General features: G+C 39.6%; 1 protein-coding gene across 1 annotated transcript in view; it reads right to left on the bottom strand.

Annotated features, from left to right (window-relative positions):
• nyap1 (neuronal tyrosine phosphorylated phosphoinositide-3-kinase adaptor 1) overlaps positions 1-24,040 on the bottom strand; it is a 37,440-nt gene that overhangs the window by 4,542 nt on the left and 8,858 nt on the right. The window contains exons 2-6 of the mRNA XM_084415084.1: positions 16,449-16,694; positions 10,949-11,346; positions 7,494-9,236; positions 7,152-7,376; positions 2,979-3,082 (exon numbers count right to left, since the gene is read on the bottom strand). Of these exons, the coding sequence (XP_084271210.1) occupies positions 2,979-3,082; positions 7,152-7,376; positions 7,494-9,236; positions 10,949-11,346; positions 16,449-16,633 (2,655 nt within the window). The 5' untranslated portion in view covers positions 16,634-16,694. The remainder of the gene's footprint in view (positions 1-2,978; positions 3,083-7,151; positions 7,377-7,493; positions 9,237-10,948; positions 11,347-16,448; positions 16,695-24,040) is intronic.

The following is a 24,040-nucleotide window of genomic DNA, read 5'->3' as shown; positions in this document are numbered from 1 at the left end:
TGTTAACACATAAAAAACATAAGCTGCTTTGCATGTGCACAGTCTCCCTGGATTCTCCTTGTAACTTTTCACACGTTCAACATACTAAACTCCAAAAATGGCTCTTTAACAAACCGCTGACAGAGACAGTCAGACGGCAGAATCAAAGCCTGTCACCAACCGACACGGAGAGACACCGGCAGCGGGACTAGGTTTGAGTTTGATCATTCACAGAGTGTTTGTCTGCCTGCCACAGACTGACAAAAAACAGTCTTTCTTACTGCTGCACCTGTTTTCTCCACCCGTGTGCTGTGTCTGTCCCCTCTCTTTCATTCTGTCGCCACGTTTTTCCATTCTATGCTGCATTTTTCTCCCCCTTTCCCTCTGTCTGTCTTTCCCTCTGCTGCATTTCTCTGCCTCGCTCCCGCTCTGTATTCATCCCCCTTTTTCTCTGCACTCATTGACCCTGCAGCGGAGTGCAGTGCAGATACAGACATGTTTGGGTGGGGATGCTGGTGACTCAATGGGCTCCGCGATTTACCTAATGACTGTCTGGAATAGCAGCCACAGGGGCACAAAATGGAATGAAATTTGTTTCAGATCACCTGCCGTAACTGTCAAGCTTGGTTTCAATTACACTTAAGCATGTTAACCAGTTGAACTGAATTTAATTAATTACTGCAGTATCTACACCGACTGAGGCTGAACAAGCCGGTGTGAATTCAAAGAATTTCCCCAAAAAAAACACAATATGCAAATAAGCTCTTTCTCAGAGTGTCAGGTTGGTGTACGAGGTGAATTAAAGGTCATTGTAACAGCATCTACAGTACTATAATCAGGCCCAGACAGAAAATGCAAGCTTTTTTTCCCAATTTTTGGGAGAACCGCTGTTGAGTTAAATATGGTAAATCTTCTTGTACTTTACACTGTTGCTACATTCTACAAATCTTTTATTTTACAGCATTTATTAAGGTCACTATGAAATCAAAACTGGAGTATTGTTTCATCAGTGCACATCTTTATTTTTTGGCAGGTCATGTGCCCTCTTAATCTTTGATCAAAAAGATGAATTTCCCCTCCCCCTGGCAACATCATCTCTTCTCTGATGACATGATCACAACTTCTGTTTCATGCTGACTTTTATTTACATATTTTCAACATATATAAATAAATATTTAGCATTTCAAGATATATAAACTAACATTAGTTAAAGGAATAGTTCACCCCTAAATTAAAAGTGTTTACATGGACACTTATAATCGGATTGACGGCTCAATCGGACTAAAAAACCTTCATGTAAACACCTTAATCGATCCGAATGAGCTCGATCCGAATGAAATTTCGATCGGATTGAAAGGGGTGGTTTATCCCTTTTGTAATCCGATCGAGAGAACATGTAAACACTTGATCGGATTGAAAACCTAAACTGAAAGGACTGCGCATGTGCAATGACGTTAACTATAACGACGAATGACGCGCGGAACGAGCTGTTCTTCCTGTTGAATAAAGTGTCATATTAATAAGTTTCCCGTCATTCTAAAATTCTCATTTCACTCGCGCGTCTGTGAAGTGAAGCTGGACAACGTCCCACCAGTCCTTGTTTTGGATTCTCATCCACAGACGTCTGGTTTTGGCCGCGGGGAGGGGCATTTTTACTGCGTGATCAATAAGCAGCACAGCAAAACGGTTAATATGCTCTAAATTATGACCAGAGACGAATTAATATTACGTCTGCTGTTTAAAACAAATAAAGAACCAATAGAGGAGAATATTTATGCGCAAAAAGCGGGAAACTCTGTATATTCGTGCAGTGTGCGCATGTCAAAACATGTTTGAAACTTGTGACATATAAACGCGCACATCAACCCGATTACTTTATTTATCATTCATGTAAACACCTTGTTCGGATTCATCAATCGTATTGATTTCATTCCGATTGAGTCCATGTAAACGTAGCTACTGTTTACTCATTGGCAACGTTGACATGCAACCAAATAATCTGTTAGTAATCGGATTGACGGCTCAATCGGACTGAGAAGCCTTCATGTAAACATCTTAACTGATCCGATTGAGGTCGATCCGAATGAAATTTTGATCGGATTGAAAGGGGTGGTTTATTCCTTTTGGACCTTTTCTAATCCGATCGAGAGGACATGTAAACACTTGATCGGATTGAAACCCGAAACTGAAGGACTGCGCATGTGCAATGACGTAGAAATAGCGTAATGACGTAGGCTATAACGCGCGGAACGAGCTGTTCTTCCTGTTGAATAAAGTGTCATTTAAATGAGCGTCCCATCATTCTAAAATTCTCCTTTTACTGCGTCTGTGAAGTGGATCAGGACAACGTCCCACCAGTCCTTGCTTCGGATTCTCATCCACAGACAACTGGTTTTGGGCGCGGGGAGGGACATTTTTACTGCGTGATAAATATAAGCAGCATGGCACAACGGTTCATATACTCATTGTCTCCAAATTATGACCACAAATGGATAAATATTAAGTCTGGAGAATGGTTTTTATACGCAAACAGCGGGAAAGTATATTCGTGCATATCAAAAAATATATTCCGATTTGAAGCTTGTGACATAAACGCGCACATCAACCCAATAACATGTTTAGCGTTCAAGTAAACACTACATTCAGATTCATCAATTGGAATGAATTCAGTCCAGTTGAAACAAAAGTTGTGCATGTAAACATAGTTGTTTCTTTATTCTGTGGAACACAAAAGTGTTGTTCTGGACCCCACTGACTTTCATTGTATGAACAAAACCACTTAAAACATTCTTCAAAATACCTTCTTTGAAGTTGTGCAGAAGAAATGGCTGCAGGTCCAAAGTAATTTCATACTCAAAACCTAATGTGATCGCAGTTTTACCCAGATGAGTGTGTTTAAACAGGGCTGAAGAAAACTATAACACTGCAGGTATATAATAACTCTCTGAGTGTGTTTATGTGGAGTTAGTGACAGCTTTAATAGTGCTGGCGTGTGTTACCTGGTTGAGTGCTTCTCTGGCCGGCAGGCTGCTCTGCCTTTGAACGTCACCCCCTGCTTGTCTCACTCCTGAAGTGGAGGAAGACCTGCCAAGGCGACCCAACTCTATAAAAGATCATAGACACAGAGTCAAGTTATTGTTTTGCAAGGTTAAGTCTCAAGAAGTCAAATCTAAAATACTGTCGTGCTCAAAAGTTTACATACACCTTGCAGAATCTGATTATACAAAATTCATGTTATTTTTTTATTTAGTACTGTCCTGAATAAGATATTTACATAAAAGATTTACAAATAGTCCACAAGACAAAAAAAGCTCAATTCATAAAAATGACCCCGTTCAAAAGTTTACATATCCTTGATTCTTAACTTGCACTATTAATAATGGAAATAGTCGCATAGTTTTAACCTTACATGAATCAGTTCCTATTGCCATCTTTTAGAAAGCAGAATTAATGTTTAAAATGTACATGACAGCATTCAAGAGCATGGAGGGGGATATCACTAATAAGGAATTATGCTCGCTGATAGCATTGTTCATATAAAGGAATTATGCAAATAACGCAATAGAGCTAACGTGGACAAAAATTAAGGCTGATGAAATTTGCATGTTGCAGTTCCATAAGGTTGTGGAGGATGGGATGCAGTACACCATGATCTGGCATGCTTGCCGTGCATGCTGGCACTGTACAGCAACACGCCACCACTGCAATCCAGCCACCTAAATCATTCTTTAAAAGTTCCATCTGGATATGTGCTCGTTTATAACACTCTTATCCTTCGTTTTCATAATTTGATGAATTATTGCTGCCTTGATGAATAGAAGCAGTACACAAACTGTTTCTACAGATAATAATGAAATTCAGCCTGCTTTCCACACTACTTTCCACTAATAGCACAGTATTAATTGCAGCAAGCAAATAGCGCTGACGTCTGTAAATGCGTTGCATTCTATAATGAACCTCATTTGCATTGAAAGCAGGTGTGTTTGCATTGTAAAAATGACACTGACTTAATTTAAAAGTACATTGCACAGTGTAATGCATGTATTGCTTGGCTAAGTTAGACTGTGAATTAAATGCATAATGTGCAATGCACATGAATACTGCATGGCTCAAGTGTTTAGTCAATTCACTGAATGTATCATGGAAAACAGTGGCACAGCATTTGTGGCAAATTCGCGGGGCAAGTCCGAGGCACCCCTTGGTTGGGGGTGGGGGGTGTGTGATTTAGTGTACTTGTTTAATTACTCATTTATTTAATAATGACGAGATGAGAGCTGAGTCTACTTCAACATGTTGATAATGGTATAAAACGGTCTTAATTTATTTTCTTAATATTTCTCTTGTGGCCCATAAGCAGTGAAAAAATGAGAAGAGAAGTATTTATGTCAAACAAGTTGTTTTTGAAATGAGTAAGCTAATCTTGCTAAGCTTTTATTTTCCTCATGGCGCGTTGGTTATAGGGTGATGCACTATAAAATTATTGTGGGGCAAATTAATTGTAATATTAATTTAATAATAAAAGTAGTAGTAGTAATAATAATAATTTAATACAGTAATTTGAAATGCCAAATCCTCTTCATAAGGCCGATAGCTGATGATTTTGACAATATCTCTGGCTATTGTCAATACACCATATCATCGTCTATCGGCGCAACCTGGCACGGTTATTGCGGGGCCCTCCAACAAGCGGGGCCCCCCTGCAGTGCGTGCCCGTCCGGTAAGCCACTGGTGGCATACAGTTATCAATTCTTAAATATCCAATAATATCCCATAACTGTAACAGGTACTGCAGCTAGTTAGCTAGGAATATTTGTTCTGCTTAGCTAATTGTGTAACATGATTTTTCGGATTTTTTCATTATGGTTTAAAACTTTATTTTCAATGACATTATAGTTATCTTATCATTCTTTAATGAAATCTGATGCTTTTCAAACAAATCAATGCACACTGATCCTAGCAGCCATATGAGTTAACATCAGTGTTGGGAGTAACGCGTTACAAAAGTAATGCATTACAGTAACATAATACTTTTTGCTGTAACGCAGTAGTGTAAGGCATTACTAATCAATTTTCAGTAATATTTTACTCTGTACATGTTCAGTAACGCTTGCGTTACAACACACTTTTAGCCCAAAATTTAATTGTTCAAAAAAAACGGGGGGAAAAAAACAGCAAGACCGCGAGACATTACCGAATGAAAAATGCAAGTAAGTTATTACCTGTTCGTGGTCAGTCAATAGCCGCGTGTGGTGTCTAAGTTTGTAAATAAAGACTAAATGACAGCTTCTGATATATTTAAATGGCGATTTATTTAATTCATTTCCCTCTTGCTGGTGTACCTTTGAATTGTGTGACATAGTCCAGTAATGGCGTGTTTAGGGCAGGTTTTACAGGAGTGCCGCGGGGCATGATTTTGGTCTCTGTGCTCGCGCTGGCCAGTGGAAAAGCGGCTAATGGGAGAATGGTAGAAGAAGACTGTACATTCGCGAGATGGACGTATGCGCATTACTCTGTTTGTTCTGTGTTTTCTTTCTAACCAGTTAGGCTATGTTTAGTTGGTGTTTTTCATCATGTTTTCATCACGCAATCATGTTTTTGATGCGGTGGTGACACGTTCATGTAACATGTAAGGGTGGCGCTGCCAATAAAAGCACCTAAAAGCTGTCACAAAGAACCGGCAAAAGTTATGATTATGAATATGTCAAAAAGGAGACATTTTTATTGTTTATTAATAAACAAGTGTTTTCTGTGTCAGTGTCGGCTGCAAAGATGAAGTTGACGATGCTGACCCACGATCTTCGCAGTAGTGAACGCGCCAGAGAGAAATGCACATTTCATACGGATTACATAAGCAGAGAGCAGTCTGTTTTGTTTTGTTTTGATTTGTTCTGTTTAAAAGTAGACATGTCTGTGAGGCAAGTAGGCGCTGAGTTTCGGTTCATTTATGAGACGAGAGTCCAGTTCACGTGTCGGCGCCTCCGTGTCCTGATTATCTCTTGTCAACTATATTTACTTCTTATGGCAATTGGTTGATGAAACATTGATTAAAATTAAGATACGAAGAAACGAAATTCACTTTAAAGAAAGGCTTTGTGCTTTGTGTTTGAGGTCTCTGTGAAGGTTTTAAAGCAGTCTAGTGTCGCTTTCAGAGCGCTCATGTCCGTAACTGACAACTGACATGCCCGTGACATTGTTTTTTCCTCATAAATGCCAACACGAAAAATTAAATAAAATTAATATATTATGTTTTGTGGAGAGCCAACCCTTCTTCATACGGTGGGTAGTATTACTTTTGGTTTGCTTAGTGTAATTCATAGAATTACAAAAAAATATTTTGCTACCTAAAAGTTAAAGATTTTTTGTGTCACGCTTGCATGCATGCCTATTTCCCTCATATTAAATATAAAACGCATGTGTAGACTGATATTTTTCTAATGTCTGGACTCCTTTATTAAGGGAGTAGCCTATGGATATATAAACAGACGTTTCAATATATTGGTATTACATGCATTTTCTGAGAATTTATATTTCAAGTTTTTACTGCAAATGTCACGTCCATAACGCTGGAATTGCCCAATTTAAAGAATTTATCCTCAACTAGTTGTGTGGTGTAGGTCTACGTATTTTATAATGTTAACTTCAAATAATGCTAATAGTAATTTAAAGATGTGGTAGCATTGGATCTGGACGGGAAGGATAACATGGGAGTTGGATGGGGTGTGTCGCGATTCTGCCTTCTCACACCGCGACGCAGGTTCGTGGATCTGAGTGTCGCGATTTCGGTTTCATATCGCATATCGTTACAGCCCTAGTCATTTTAGAATGTTAAGTTTTACTTCTGTAGTTATTTTGGTGAAAGTAACTCAAAAGTAATACAGGAGTAATGTAACACATTACAATTCTGAGACAGTAATATTGTAAGGTAAAGAATTGCTTTTAAATAACAGTAACAAGAAATGTATAATGTATTACAGTTTGGAAGTAACTTGCACAACACTGGTTAACATCAAATTACATCTTATAAAGCAACTAAATCTTTTCAATCAGTTGTTTATGAGCTAAGTCGACAAATGTTTTATCTCTAACCTAAACATGCTTGATCTATATCCAGAGTTTAACTACTGAGGTCATGGCAGAAAGCCTGTGCTAATGTCATTTCAATTGGATCTCACCTCCATTGCGGCATGCTGGGAAGGTTTGGCAGGGTAAGGGCAGGCCCGCTCGTATCAGTCCTCTCAACCCTGGTGGTCCATCCGCCCCAGCCAAGCTCTCGCTGTGTCTCCCTGTTGCCCGCACAGGTATTCCAGAGTGTCCGCCACACCGCATGGCTGCTAGGTCATCCCTCTCTCTCCTCAATAGAGCATCTGCACTGCCATTCCACACACCTCCATCTTCCTCTACAGAGCATTAGAGAGAAAAACACAATTAAACATCTACGATAGTACAATAGAAAGAGAACCCCCTCAATAATCATCCTTCATACTCATTCCACCTTCCCTACATCCATTACTCACTCTCAGTGTCTCGGCTCCCATGACTGAATGATAATTTTCGTTGCATGGGCCAGTAAGCCTGTTCTTCTGTGAGCCCCAAGGCAGCTGCACTCTCCCAGGGAATGAACCCGGCCTTGGCCTGCAATGCCTGGGCTGCAGATCCAGTTTTAGTGGGGTCTGTGTGCAAGGATGGCAACTGCAAGCCCCCGCGCAAGCTATCATAGGCAGGCGGTCGGCGGAAGCCAACTGAGGGGTAGGTCCAGAGCAGGGGGCTGTCAGAGGGGGGAGGTTTATAAGCAGGAAGGCCATGGGACAAGTGCGGGGTGTGAGACCGGTGCATGTGAGAGCGAGATGGAGGGCGCTGAGTGGAGGAAGAAGAGGAGGAAGGTGGCGTGGCTGCTGTGGACGATGACGGTTGACTCGGCGTTGGCGTGGTGCTAGTGCCGGTTTGAGAAGTGTGTGTGTATGTGTTTGAGGAGGGGGTCTCAGAATGACTGGAAGATGGTGTGCTGCTCAGGTCTCTCTCTCGATCACGATCTCTCTCTCGATCTCGATCTCGATCTCTTTCTCGATCTCGATCACGATCCCTCTCTCGGTCCCTTTCCCTCTCAGATTTTTCGGACTTGAGCAGGAAGCTGACAGACTTGCCCTCCTTAGGCTGCGTTTGCGTCTGGGTGGAGGACTGTCCTGACCCCTTGCCCACTAAAGACATCTCTTTCTCAGGCTTGCGGTAATGGTGATAGTGGGAAGGCCTGTGGTGAGGGTGGTGATGATGATGATGGTGGGAATATGGAGAAGAGGACTTTGATGAAGGAGGAAGAGGAGTGGAATGACTGCGGGCTCTGAGTCCCGGTGTGGGTCCCAGCTGTCCTTCCCTCCTCTCCTTCTCTCGTTCTTTCTCAACTCCGGTGGAATCTTTGGAAGTGCTGGTGAAGCTTGTGCTGGAGGAGGTGCTGGTAGATGATGGCAGGCTGGAGGCTGATTGCACGCTGATCTTGGCCGAGCTGGTCTTATGTTGAGCCCCTATCCCACTGGAGGCAGCGGCCGGCTGGGGAAAAGCTAGGAGAGGAGGCTTGTGTTGAAGCAAGTTAGGGAAGGGTGCTGGGATCTTACTGGAGCTGGGCTCATGTTCAGGCTTGGACCCTGGCAGCAAGAAGGGTGTGGGAGCACGGGGAGGGTGTGGTGATGAGGAGAGGGCTTGAGGTACGGGAGTGGAGGATGCAGAGGAGCAGGACGAAGGCAGAGGAGAGGAGTGAGAGATTGAGACGGTAGCTTTAGGCTTGGAAGAGGTGCAGGCTGGAGAAGAGGAAGAGGGGCGTGGAAGCGAGGAAGAGGTGGAGGACGAGATGATGGAAGAGTGGTATGCTTTAGAGGACTTCATACGCTCATGTTTGAGTGGCAAGCGGCGGTGGGCTTCTCGAGTTTTGTCGTCTGGTAAGGGGTACTTCATCTCTTCGTAAATGGCCTCTCCTTGGTCTGAGTCAGAATCAGGCGTGGTGGCGGAGGGCGTGAGTGGGTGAGGAGTCGGGGCGTTATGAGTCTCTCGGGTGAAGACCTGGCCCACCATCTCAATGTAAACCGGCTCGTCATCTCCACCCTCGCCCCGTGGAGAGGGCTCAGAGCTCTGGAAGGGAAGGGGTGTGGTTGGGGGAGGGACCCGAGGGGGCGGGGGGTCAAAGGAGAGCTGTGTGCTTGGACTCCGTTTGGGCTTCAATGGAGGGACCTTTCGTCCTGACATTTCACCTGAATCAGATTTTTTCATTGCTGTTTAACAGAAAAAAGCAGAGAAAAAAGGGGAAAAAAGAGTGACACACAGGCTAAGAGAGAGAGGGCATTTTTACAGAGACCACATGCCAGGTGTGTACAGCTTTCTGGTTTCATTAAATCAAATGTGACTCATTTTACTTTTATTAAGGCGAGACACGGCAGGCAAAAACATCGATTTTTCATGCAGTGGTCAGTTTTGAGATTTTGGCCGAGTTTACTCCTTCAATATGTATTCTTTCAAGCTGCTATAAAGAAAACGCTGAAAATATACATTACGATGTTTATTTTATTACATTTTGTTTACTTGCGGCAGTAAGTTTCTCCCGAATTTACCAGGAAGTTAGTATTCCAACGCGACATGCCGAGCTCCGTCTGTTCACTGAAGTCTGTCATGTCCGGGATCGTTGTAAAGCTCTGAGTCTCCTGCACAACGCTATGTAAACCAAATATGGGCATTTCCTTTCTATCAGTAACCAATCGTGAATGTCCAAAGGGGGATTTAAAGCTAACGACGAAATCTCATTTAGAACTATTAAATCTTTAACTGCCGTTTTCTCAAAATAATTTTTTTGCGTTTTTTTGTCATTCTCCAGTACAAACATCTCAGCCTATGTAGCACCTATGTACACCAAACTTTCCAGTTATACACTTAGCAGTATTCTGAAGATCTGTTCAGAGGGATTTGTTAATAAATCATTCCTGGCCTGATTTATGTGACATTTTAATTTTTAAAAAATGGTGAAAATCGATATTTTAAGGCTATGGACAGTATATTTTGATTTCCTAGTTAATGAAAGCATATATCCTGAAATCCCTCTGAACATCTTTTTTCATCTTGTGTGTAATCAAAATGAAAAAATAATTTTGCTTCTGGCTTTATCATATTTTCAGATATATCTACTGAAAAAACATGCAAAATTGCACATATTTAATGAGATAATACCTAATTTGCATAATTAAACATACAAATTTCAAAAACTTGTAAAACATTTTTTTTATGAACTTGTGTAAGTAATGAACTGAGGAAGTTTCATGGTGATATCTATTATTTTAAAATTTTACCCTATTCACCTGTAGTGTCTCGCCTTAATACATGTTCCTAGTCTTATTGTACATGATTTTATACAAATTAAAATTGCATCTTTTCTTTTTCTAACAATGAATCAAAATGACAGTGAAATACAAAAGAAGCTGCTTTCATAGATTTTATCTTATGAATAAAATAATTTCTTGAGCCAGAAAAATAACACTCATTATCATAAATTTTTAAGTATTCTAATCGAGACAATTAGAAAGCCGAACAAAGGCCCAAATTTCCGTACAGATAATAATTGAAGTTATCTTTGATTCAAATCAATTCCATAATAGTTCAATCAAAAATATATATGAATGACTAACAATATACTGTCAGGAAACAATGGATGGTTTAATAGTCATGAGTCATTAGCATTTATAATTAAGAACTAGACATGGGAGTTTCCCAGTTCAAGATTCCCGGCAACAAATATTTAAAAATAATTCACAAATTTAGATGCAAGGTTATGTTACATGTCAGACGGCTCCTTATTGATATCCGAATCATCAGAGTTACAGCAATTTATGAGAACTTCCTCTACTCAAGAATCATCGCTGGTGAAGATTATAATTTTTTTTAAATAGAATCACATCCCTAATTTTAGCATGAATATACTATCGATTTGCTCACTTACCATTCCGCTTCTCTGGGTGTTTGGGTGGGTGATTGGGAGGTGGAGGTGGCGGAGTGTCAGGTGGTGCGTGGACCCCACGGGAAGGGTGCTCCTGCTGGCCCGTAGAGCTGAGACGAGTATTGGGGTGGCGTTTAGGCTTGGTTGGGGGGCAGCGGGATGAATTCGACTGGTTTTGAGGGTCTGAGTCTGGATAATATCCATTCTCAAACTCCTCTCCCTCACCGGTGCCCACAGCATGACAGGACTGAGAGCGTGGTGCCATGGCAGCAGCACAAGAGTGAGGCGACAGGTCCTGGGACGCTGGCATCGTCATAAATCCCATTCGGAAATGACGCCGAAATGACGCCAGATCCCGAACCTTCCCGACTGTTGCAGAGGAGGCATCTTTATAGTTGGAGCTATGGGAGATGGGAATAGAGAAAAAAAGATCAGGGAATGAGAGAAAAAAGGAATAGTTTCTTTGTGGAGAGATTCTTTATGAGATAAGAATAATAAATTTGTTTCTCATTGTGCTGTAGGCATCCCACTTTCTCCTCTTTTATCTCCCTCTCTCCTCATTTCAACTGATAAAGGCTCTATTAATAGCTCACAGTCAATTTCATTTTTGTCTCTACAGCCCCCGTTATTCACTCTCATCCATTCCTCATTTCCGGAGTTAATACATCCCCCCTACTACTGCACAGTCAAACAGACCAATACAAATAATATGTACACTCTAATTTTCCATTGACTTATATAGTTTTTATAACGAGTTAATGATTTCTGTATTGTAAACCTAAACTAAACCCTCACAGACATATGTTTAGATTTTCATTAAAATAATATTTAATATGGTCATTATGCATTTTTTTGTGGTTCCCACAATGTAGGCAATTTCAGGTTTTACTATCCTTGTGAGGACACTTGGTCCACACACACACACACGCTCAGGATGAATGATGAGAGAGGAAACAGTTCATGCCAGCCTGTGAGACACCCAGAGAGACCTGTGACAGCCTCCTTTACCCTCCCATCCTTCTCTTCTCCTCCATTGTCCTCAGGTCCCCTTCTGTCTTTCTTATTCTTTCATTGTTTTGTTTCATCTTCTCCCTCTTCAATTCTCTTAAAGTCAGCTTAAAATCACCCTATTTTTTTCTTCTTCCTAAATTCATGTTATAGATGTGAAAAATCTATCCATGTATATGATTATTTTATCTATTTATAAAAAAAAAAAAAAAGAAGTCTCAACAGGACCTTCCGGTTTAACAACACACTTCTCTCTGGTGACGTTCTGTATGTCTTTGCGACTTTATATCCTGATTTCTTAGGGATAGTTCATATAAAAATGGTTGCCCTACTCCTTTAATATTTCCCCATGACATGTTTGCAAGCATTGTTTAATCAGCTGATCTTTTGCTCTCTTCCCCAACACAAAAAAAGACTTTGACCATGGGCCCTGTCTTTCCTTTCATCCCTCTCTCTGCATCTTCTCTTATTCTCCTGAATCTACTAGTATGCTCTCCCTGTTTCCAAGGCAACTAGCCGGTCATTTGTTTATTGTTTGCTGATTTTTTCTCTCTAAACATACAAACACAGAGCACACACTGGCATATGTGCACACACACACACACACACACACACACACACACACACACACACACACACACACACACACACACACACACACACACACACACACACACACACACACACACACACTTAAAGAGAAATGAATCACTAATGCTGTTTTCTGGTGATGGGGTGAGTTAGACTATTTGGAGATATTTAGAGATAGAGATGTTTTTCCTTGTAACAGAACCACCCAGAGGAAACTGATATTGCTCTTTTTATATCTCAAGACTTAATGGAGTTTAAGCTTAGTATCAAGTGTTTTCTAGATGTTCTTTGAATGAAACATGAGAACAGAAATGAGACAATTCTTACAGCAAAAATATAGAGCAATATAAATAATGTGGATAGAATAAAAACATACTGTAGACAATTTGGTCTTTTCAAGCATTTGATGAGAAATGTTTGATTTCATATAAAAAAATTAATTAAAAAAACCTAAACAAGGAAAGTAATCTCAAATCTCTTTTGTGATCATATTTTTTCTTCCTATGCTCAACTGTTATATTAGAAATTCTTCCTCCTGTCAACTTTTAAGATGTGTAAACATTGTCCAGAGTCCACCGTGTCCCCCTGCTCTGACCTTTATGAAGGTTGATGTGCACAAAGTCCAGATGGAAGCGACTCATCAATACACTGTTCTGCAGTGTATGTGTGTGTGTGTTCATGTGTGTGTGAGTCTCTGTTGTCAGGCAGAAGGCAGAGAAGATGCTGAGCTAGTAGAGTGTGACACACACGAACAGAAAAGAACAGCACCACAGGATATGATGTGCAGGCAGGGGACACGGCATATGAGTTGGCAATGGAGACTTCCAGGTATAATCTGGACAAAAAGACCAGAATGGGTTTAATCATCCCATCATAAAATCCATGAAAGACACACAGTTTCAGCTGCACACACCACAGTAATATATTCAGAACAAACCACTGGACTGAATTATTTTCTCTCATTGTGTGATGTTTAATTTTGGATGCTTTCCAAACTCAAAATCAAAAAGCCAATATTCCACACTTGATCTGTGTATCAACTACATATGTGTCAGTTCTGGTTGGTGATACAATGAGTGAAACGTCCCAGTGCTAAATATCAGCACTCCAGGAATGTCGCTTGTCCACAACAAATTGGTGACTGAAACAAAATATTGTACACTACCGTTCAAAAGTTTGGGGTCGGTAAGATTTTTTAAATATTTTCGAAAGAGATCTCTTATGCTCACCAAGGCTGCATTTATTTGATCAAAAATACATTAAAAACAGTTATACTGTGAAATATTACTACAATTTATAACCATTTTCTATTTGAATATATTTTAAAATGTAATTTATTCCTGTGATGGCAAAGCAGAATTTTCAACATCATTACTCCAGTCTTCAGTGTCACATGATCCTTCAGAAATCATTTTAATATGCTGATTTAGCGCTCAATATATATTTCTTATTATTAGCAATGTTTAAAACCTTTTTTTCAGGATTCTTTGAGGAATAGAAAGTTCAAAAGAACAGCAAACTTTTTTTTTCAATTGAATGCGTCTTTGCTGAATAAAAGTATTAAATTATTTTTTTCAAAATTACTGACCCCAAACTTTTGAACGGTATACTAAAGTTTTATGCTATAATCACTGTACAAAAAAAAAAAATGCTATGGTTTGTAACACATTTGTGCCAAAGAAATCGGAACGTTAAAATCTGATATGACAGCGAACAGACTGACAGTCACATGAGGTTTTCTCTCATAGCTGAGGATTTTGGGTTGTTCACTTTTATTTGACGCGATGCTTCACATGGCAGAGTGAAAGCTCAAAGGTACGGGGAACTGAAGCGATTTATGTCTGCTCTATTTCTGTTGTTTTGCTTAAGGCTGCACAACATGTGGCTCTTACATGGCTTTCTCTTTGCATTAGAGTGCAGAATCAGTTTACTACCATCCTAAATGATTCACTTGATTCATTCATTCATTTGCTGCCCCTCAAATGCAAAGACTGACAGCAAGATGCGAGAAAAGCAGAGGGGGAACAGGAAGAGATGGATAAATGAATGAGAATCATCTGCATTCAGCAGCAGAGAGGAGGAGGATGGAGGGATTGAGTGGGAGGACGAGAGAGGAAGTGGACAGATCCTCCAGACAGAAAGCGAGCATGCGTGGGTGACCTCTTGTGTATCTCTTTATGTCTGTAAAGGGGAGAGAAAGAGCTGGAAGAAGATCGAGATCACTACTTGAAGATACTGTGCATGCATCAAAGCATGTTTCATGTGACAGCACATGTCTGTCTGCTTGTGTGAGCAGTTTATAATAAAAGCAGGCGTGTTTGTCTAAGCTCAGGATGTGCTGTGGGTTCTGCGTGTGTCATGAATGTAGAACACAGAGCGGATGAAAAGCGCTTTGATGTCCATTTGCACAGGTGTCAGAGACAATCATCTAAATGCATTCTCCTCTTCATCCAGAAACACAGAGATGGAGAAAGAGGAACTCAAAGAGGCGTTAAGGCTGCAATCAATCCGGCCCAGATAAAAGGAATTAAAGATGGAACAAAGCACTCAAAAGAACACAGTTGAAGATGTAAACAAAGCATTGCAGAATATGGTAATATACAGACTTACATATGAAACTGAATGTGTCTTAAAGAAGAAATGTGGATTTAGGACAGGAAATCACAGCTGACACGACACACACACGCGTTTACAAATTGGCAATATTCCATAGACTTCTTTTCTGATTAGTTCACTACTAGTATTTAAATAGTTAAACGTACTAAAACCTAACATAATTTTTCCCTTATGACTTTTTACAATAAACTTTTTTTTTTGCCCCCAAAAGGAGTTTTTGTCTGATTTAACTCACCTCTGGGTACAAATTTGTCCCCAAAATATGGTTAAGTAGGTACACACATATACAAAACAAAAAGGAGTGTTTTTATTTTGTGGGATGCATGATATTACTACCATTTAATATCAGTTTTAGGTTATCGGTCTCAGTCGATATTGTATATTTTATTGTTTATCTTTGTGATCATCTAATGCAAACTTAAAGTTAATCTTTACAAACACTAATACATTTAATACTGCTGTTAAATGTAATATTGTGTATAAATCTCAAAATGAACATCCATTTTTCATGCATTATGTTGTGATGCCTAAATTCACTTGTCACATTTACAACAAGTGATTTTATTTTTTAGTCTTTTATTTTAATTTATTTAGATAAAATACAGATATTTAATACCAACAATTTCTTGGTTATTATCCATAAGATAAAAATAATTATTGGCCAGAATTGTAATATCAGTGCATGATTCACCTGTTGATACATATAAACAATTAATTAAAAAAATATAAAAAAAAACATACAAAAACAACTTTTTATAATTTAAAGTGAACTAGTTAAAAGCAAAAAAAAAAAAAAAAAACCCTGATTAAATTGATACGGTTAATTATATTTATTTGTAAGATAATTAAACAAAAAGTCTGTTTTCCAAATGTCCAGCTGCTGATCCACTGAGACCGCAGATTGTGTTGAATCCTGCTCTCTCCCTCCTGTCTCTCAGACGAAAGGAAGATTTGGATGCTTTGCATAAAATATGAAAGACAAATGTCTCTATTTCAGAGTTAAGACTTCTCTTAATCGTGTCATATTCCTCCATTTCGTTCTCTCTCTCTCTTCTCCTTTATAATCTTTTTCATTCTATACGCTCCTTCCGTTTCACCTTTTCCTCACCTTCTTTATCAAGTAAGCATTTTACTAATCTTTCTCTCACCCCCTTCTTTACCTTTCATTTAAGCACTGCATAGCATCTCTGTAACCCCCTCTATCTTTCTCTCTCCTCACATATTCCTTTATTCTCCTACAGCAGGCTCACAGATTTCTTTCTTTCTGATTATTGTCTCTCTCTTTTACCTTTTCTTGCCCTCCTGATCTCTGTGTCTCCAGTCCAGTCGACTTTTGCGGTACAACAGGTTCATGTTGCCACGTGGATGCTCCTCCTCACAGCCAATAACAGCGCAGTGCAGCCACTGGCCCCGCCTCTCTATGTCACGCAGGAAATTCTCCACCGCCACATCCTGGGCGGAGCCAGAGCTCATGGTATAGAGAACCAATCAGGAGCAGGGAAGGTATTTTAAAGCTTTTACCCGTCCCAGTTACCTGTAAAAGAGGGAAATGCAGACGCTTGGTTAAAGGGGTACCTCTGGCAAAATGGGCTTTCAATAAAACATGGCTGCCTATACAGTAGAATTTTGAAGCAATTTTGAAATCCGTGCTACCTGACTAGAGAAAACAGAGAAGAAAAGAATTGTCATCCCTTTTGCTAAATCGGTAGGAAAACTTCAACACCCATAATGCACTGGGCATGTTGCCATCCAAGGCCACACCCACCAGTCCGCTATGGATACGCTTGACAAGAGTCAAATACCACCTTGCTTTAGTAGGAAATACTTCTTGTTCCCAGGTGCAAGAATTCAAAGAGTAAACATTTAGCGGGAGTGAGTTACTTTTCGATTTCCAGTGAGGCATTCAGCGCGTTGTAAGGATTGTAAATACAGAGAGAATGGCACGACTGAAAATCTGAAAAACCCCTGTGTTGATGACCACACGAATAGTGTTTTTGTCACCACTTCTTTGTCATCACCACTGCACTTTCATCTTCATCTTTATCACAGTGGACTGTAAAGGGCATGTGGGGCCTTTAGAGGAAGATGATCTGAGTAAGATCAGAGGAAGATGATCTGAGTAAGAATGAGAGGCTCAGTTGGCTGCAGGCCCCAGGGCTGCCCCGGCTGTGCCTGTGTAAATCTGTGGTCTGTAATGCAGCCTGTCACATGTAGTACACAGGCATTCTGGCAGTAGAGAGAACAAGCTAGCTTGAGAAGAAGAGAGAGAGAGAGAATGAGTGTGTTCGAGCTGCTTGTTGTGGGGCAGATATTGTACAGAGTGCTCTGAGTTTGAGTGCCGGGTAGTACGCGAGAGAGCTCTGATTGGCTAAAAAGGATACAGCTGTCAACTGCTGTGCTTTTCCAGTGTTTTTCCAGGACAGTGAAAAAGGGAAAGCGCGGGAGAGGAGGAGAGATAGGGACTGAGAGAGAGATAGAGAGCAATGACGAGAAGAAGGTGAGTGGGTTAGCTGAGTATGTTGCTGAATGTGCAGATACGTGTACGTACGTCCAGCGCATCAGCAGTATTGCTATGTAACAGGAATATAGCTGGACTCCAATGTTTTCACACAGTTTTAGTGTCCTAAAGACAACAAACACATTTAATACACACACATACACAATAATAATTCATGACTCATGAGCATCCAGGCACCCACTTATGCAGTCATGCATCACTAAACAGTTCATAAAGTCAAACATGACCAAACACACATGCAATCACGCAAGCAGATGTAATTTATTTGGATTACACGGGCAGTTTTTTTCCAGTCTTTGCCTAACTCAAGGAAGCTATGAATGAAAAATAAATGAATTTATATAATTACTCATTAAACCCATGCCTGCAAGTTAAACTTCATAGTAAACTGGGTCAGATCTTACAGTAGAGGGGAGCTAGAGACGAATATGGAGCAATACAGAGTGTCATAGATGAATACAGCTTATACTGACTCAAACTTTTATACACGGCAGTTTATCTGCATCAACTGAGACACATTTACTGATACTTGACTGAGATAACAAACAGATCAATGAACCAACAAAGCCACTGTATGGACCGATGGATGGAGATCCTGACATATTCATACTATGCATGTACATATTTGGCCTGGTCCTACCAGACTCTCGTACATTTCATTTGTACAGAGAGTCTGGCCACCCTCCATTGACAAGCGTTAACTTCCTTGAAGGCGGGTACTCTGTTGAAGTTTAAAACTATTGGATCTGCCCAGAGCCACTCTGGATCTGCCATAACCAATCGCTAACGTTTGGTCGTGACGTAACCCTACAACTCAAACTAGCGCACGACCTCAGCGTCATCGTTCTCAGCCACTCCCCTCTGTTCGCTGATTGGACGGGTAAAAATTTGGCCAAAGAAAACCCAAGAATATACCGCAAACCCAGACGGAGTACTGAAGGAAAATGAAAATTGAGCGGAAGTGCATAGGAGGGTGGAGCCAGGCTACATATTCGGTACATTTTCATACAATCCTGCCATTAAAAATGTTAGATAAACAGCTGATTTCATCATTCCTATGCCAACAATTTATCTGTGTTAAGAGTGAGCCAAGCTTCTGGTTTCATTAACAGGGGTGTCCAATCCTGCTCCTGGACGTTTCTAGCAATCCTAAAGACCTTCCTTCCTTCTTTTTAAAATGTTTTGTCAATGACATGCTTTCCATAAACAAGTTTGAATAAACAAGACAAGGGTACCGAATGATTTTTTGCAATTTAAGGTGAATATGGCATTTATAGTCCGAATTTCATGTTTTCTTAACGTCTTGTACCGTAAAACATGGTATCACGTGGATAGGAATATGCATATGGAATTACATATGCAGATGACATTATGCATAGTAAAACTAGGCGATGTAATATATTAGCGATGTAATATATATATTTTTTTTTCTGCTGATTTTGAGTTTGAGTTTTATAAAGGTAATTTTGTGCAGGTTCAGGTGTGCGCATGGATTTATAAATCTGAAAACTTCTGTGCATATGCAAAATCTAACTTTTGTATATACGTACAATTTTAGGATGTAATCTGCGGAAAGTTTTATACATGAGGCCCCTGGGTTTTTATATTTCTATATGTGGCTTTAACAGTTCAGCCACATCAGTATGGTGATGCTTCAATTGAATAAAAAAAAAATACAAGGACAGATCTCTTTTTTTCAGTTACCTTTCAGCTGTTTCAGATGTCTACTTTATTGTGTTCTCTACAAACACAAAGAACTGTACAAAAATAGAGACTAAATATGTGGGACTCAAGAAAAAGACAAGAAAATTATCTGCAGAAATCTGTTAAAGGAAAACGCTGACTTTTTGGGACTTTAGCTTATTCACAGTATCCCCCAGAGTTAGATAAGTCCATACATACCCTTTTCATTTCTGTGCGTTCTGTAAGTGTTATTTGACGCACCCACCGCTAGCCTAGCTTAGCACAAAGACTGGATGTAAATGGATAATGGTAGCATACTAATCCCAATAAGTGACAAAATAATGCAAACATTTTCCTATTTACATGTTGTGATCTGTATAGTCACAGCGTGTACAAATAACAAGGCTATATGAGACAGAGACCATTTTTAATCGTATAAATACTGGGAACTATATTCTCACTAGGCGTAGGAGCACAGCTAACGTTACTTGGGCGGAGTGATTAGCGCAGCACACGAGACGCCCTGTTGATGGTTCCGTCTCGTGTGCTGCGCTAATTACTCGTGTGCTCCTACGCCTAGTGAGAATATAGTTCCCAGTATTTATACGATTAAAAATGGTCTCTGTCTCATATAGCCTTGTTATTTGTACACGCTGTGACTATACAGATCACAACATGTAAATAGGAAAATGTTTGCATTATTTTGTCACTTATTGGGATTAGTATGCTACCATTATCCATTTACATCCAGTCTTTGTGCTAAGCTAGGCTAGCGGTGGGTGCGTCAAATAACACTTACAGAACGCACAGAAATGAAAAAGGTATGTATGGACTTATCTAACTCTGGGGGATACTGTGAATAAGCTAAAGTCCCAAAAAGTCGGAGTTTTCCTTTAAGGAAGGAAAGAATGGATGCAAGTTTGGAAAGTGCTCACCTTCATGGACTTCCTCTAAAATAAGTCCTCACCTAACCCGAACTCCACCTTTTATTAAACACTTAATGCTCTCTGCTCCATGTACAGTTGTTCTGCTGCTCTCAAAACCACTTCATGGATCTTTATAGGACTCAACAGAAGACCACAACATGCATCAGAGAAGAACATTTAAGAGAAGCAAGTACTAGTAGTAGTAACCAGGGCTGTTGAAAAGGGGATAAAACTGGACCTTTTGTCATGAGTCCGGAACATTGTTTTTTTAATGTTCTACCTGAATAATGGGAACTATTACAAGTCAGCTGGAGAGGCTCACTCTGTTCAGTCTAAATGCTCACCAACTGAACAACACATGGATCAATTATCTATCCATCCATTATTTTTATTTAATTTTTTCAGCAGGCACCAAAAGTTCGCATCTTTTTTTAGTATCTACATGTTATTATCTATCTATCCATCCATCCATCCATCCATCGCCTAGACTGGATTGCGGAGGGGGGTGGAAAGCGAAGGTAATTGCTAACTGTGGCCCTGGCAGTAACATATTTGACCTGGTTCAAAACAACTAAATATATATCTACATTTACAGAAATAGAAAATGTAAGGCACAGCATGTAAGTTTCACTGCTAGAGGTCGCTTATTCAAAAAAACAAAGATACAGCTTGATGACGCAATGACGGAGCGTGGAATTAAACTAGTTAAAATTGTGAATTTCTCTGGATTTACACATTGTTGTAAACATTTGGAATAATGTTAGTATACAGGTCACCAAATATACAACATTGTTCTAGTGTTTTTTTGTGTGTGTGGATATTTTAATGTAAATATCTTACATATTGTACCTTCAAGTCTTTATTTCCTACTTCGGTCCAAATATGCCAAAAAAGTCAGAAGGTAGTGCATATAAAGTGTAATGTGTTTGATAGCCACAACTGGTAATAAAATGAAAGGCACTGTGAAAAAGGGCATCTAGCTTTTTCAAATGATGTTGTTCATGTATCACATGTGTCAACCCCTGAATCATTTCCTCTCCTCAGAAGACCTCAGTATACATAGCACACCTATCACCATATTCCTCCCCAAAAAAATTCTGCCACCACAAATCAGCAAACACATGAATGAACAGTTTAGTCTCTAACGTATGCCCGTTTTCCACCTTCTCATCTTTCTCCATCCTCCTCCGCGTCCTAATGCCTCCACACTCACTGCTGAAACAAACACAGAGGCAGAGTGAAACATTTTGAAAGTGGTCATCATTTCCAACTCCACCAACACTGACACTACCCACTGCATGGTCCAGTCATCCACCCCGCTGATGATGACTGTCTCAGATGAGAGCATATTCTAATTCTTATGAAGATTTTAAAACTGTGAATAACACGCTTATGATCACCAGACTGCTATTTCTTGACCACTGTTTTAGGTTTTACCTGAATAACATTAACTACCAAGTCAGCTGGAGAGGCTCACTCGGTTCACTCTACATGCTCACAACCTGAATAACACTGTTTTGACTCCTTTTCTGCTTCTAAACCAGATTGCTTAATAGACAGTTTTTCTACTCACTGCTATGCTGATGACTCAATTCTTTATATTATGGTCCTCATCTGCATCTGTAACCTCAGAACCTAAAGGACAGTCTAGACCATTCTGAAGAAAATCAATCCATCCATTTCAGGAGGCATCATAATTCCCATCTGCCCGTACTTGTTAACATCATTTCTGTGCTTTATTAATGTGTCCCTTTAGGTAGAAATCATCGACTAACAACATTACAGTTGTAATTGAAATTATTCAACCCCCATTGCAAATCAGGTTTAATGACAAAATATACAGACTTTCAGCTGTTTGCAATGAACAAATCAAACAAAAGTAAGTCAAACAGCCTAACACAACAAATGTTTCAAGTGGTTCCCCAAATTCAACTGAAAATGCAACTTTTAATGACTTCTGCGGTCTCAAAATTATTCAACCCCTTCAAGGCTAGCATCTTTAATACTTAGTAGAACACACTTTTGCTGTTATGACCTGCTGCAAACGAGATGTATAACCAGACACCAGCTTCTGGCAGCGTACCCAACACAGGAACTGTCATACATAATCATATCACGTATCGATTAGTACGCATGTTTGTGTAACACACATGAGAGCTGTGGAGGGAGTTAGGCAGGTTTGTTCTGCTGTCTAATAGAGACACTTGAAAATGGGAATCAATGAAGGCTCCCCTAGGCTATAACTATGGTAAGACAGACAGATATCGAGAGTTGAGGAAGTGTGGATATTGTTTTTCCTGGCAGGATTACACGAACATGCTCCCCTCAAAGTTTTTCCCTCCAAATCCAACAACAGAACTGATGCTACAATAATCAGAGGCAAATACAATCTCCACAACATATAATATAACACTATACATCACACAGAGCCTGAGAAATCACATATACTGTTACTTTACCAAAAACAGAGACTTACAAATACAGAATCACAGATACAATTTTGAAGGTGCACAGAGAGTCTAATACTGTAACTGACAACATACTGATCACAAAGGTGGGCTTCAGTATAAATACTGAATTGAGCATCACTTAAGACACATTTACTGATTTATTGAAGCATATTTTATGTTATGACAACATAATTAGTTAGACATGTTATAGAGGCCAATCCCATCTGCATGTATTAATTTATATTTTATAACTTTAAAACAATTTAACTTTAGTATACACATCAAGCATCAAATGAACACTAATGAAAATCCTTCCATTTGGTATTTTTATTTACATTTATTTTTAGTCAGCATGAAATGAAAATTCACCCTACAGTATCTATATCTATTTATATATATATTTTAATGTATGTTATTGATCTTATGGTGGATGATTCATCCATGCATGTTTTTTTGTTTTTTTACCTTGTCAAAAATATTGATATTCAGGTGAAATTACAGACTTCACTCTGATGACATATGCCGGCTTCTCCAATCAGCATAACAATTTAATAATAATGATAAAGTTGAATTGAAAAATCATAATTTCTGTTTTAATGACAGCAGCACTCAAGCAGTTTGTGTAAAAGCTGATGATCATGTTCTCTATCATGATTTGAGAATGATCCATAGAGCATCTTGGGCTTAAATGGAAGAAAAATATTGTGTCGTGTGTCTGCCACATGATGTGTCTGCTATATGATCAATGTTACAAATTTACTTAAATGAGTGATATATTTATATGCACTGTATATAAATGTTGTCCACACACATACTTAAGCACATAACATTGTTTCAAGCAGCTCATTACAGGTGCAACATCCAGTTAAGACATACACACGCGTTTATATAGATGTGTGGGTCATAAGGTCAGTAATACAGATCATTAAAGCTCAGGAGCAGATGGCATTTGCACACATCACACACACACACACACACACACACACACACACACACACACACACACACACACACACACACACACACACACACACACACACACACACACACACAAATACATCCACTGCATAAACAACCAACCACATGATGACAATACACAAAGTAATACAAAAAACACAAACAAATGTGTATGTGTGTAATTTAATCTTTTATTTGAACGGCAGATTTTGCAGATCTTCCCAAAATCTATGCGTGCATGTGTGTGTGAACTGAAGTCACATAACCCATCCCTCATTTATTGTGCTGTCCCTTTACACTGCACCTGGCTGTTGTCATGGTGACCGGCCAGCTGTCGCTTTGGCGA

This window comes from Rutilus rutilus (genome assembly GCF_951802725.1).
Source record: "Rutilus rutilus genome assembly, chromosome: 7".
Lineage (NCBI taxonomy): Eukaryota > Metazoa > Chordata > Actinopteri > Cypriniformes > Leuciscidae > Rutilus > Rutilus rutilus.
Note: the sequence above shows the minus strand (reverse complement) of the source record. Positions and strands in the feature narration are given on the sequence as shown.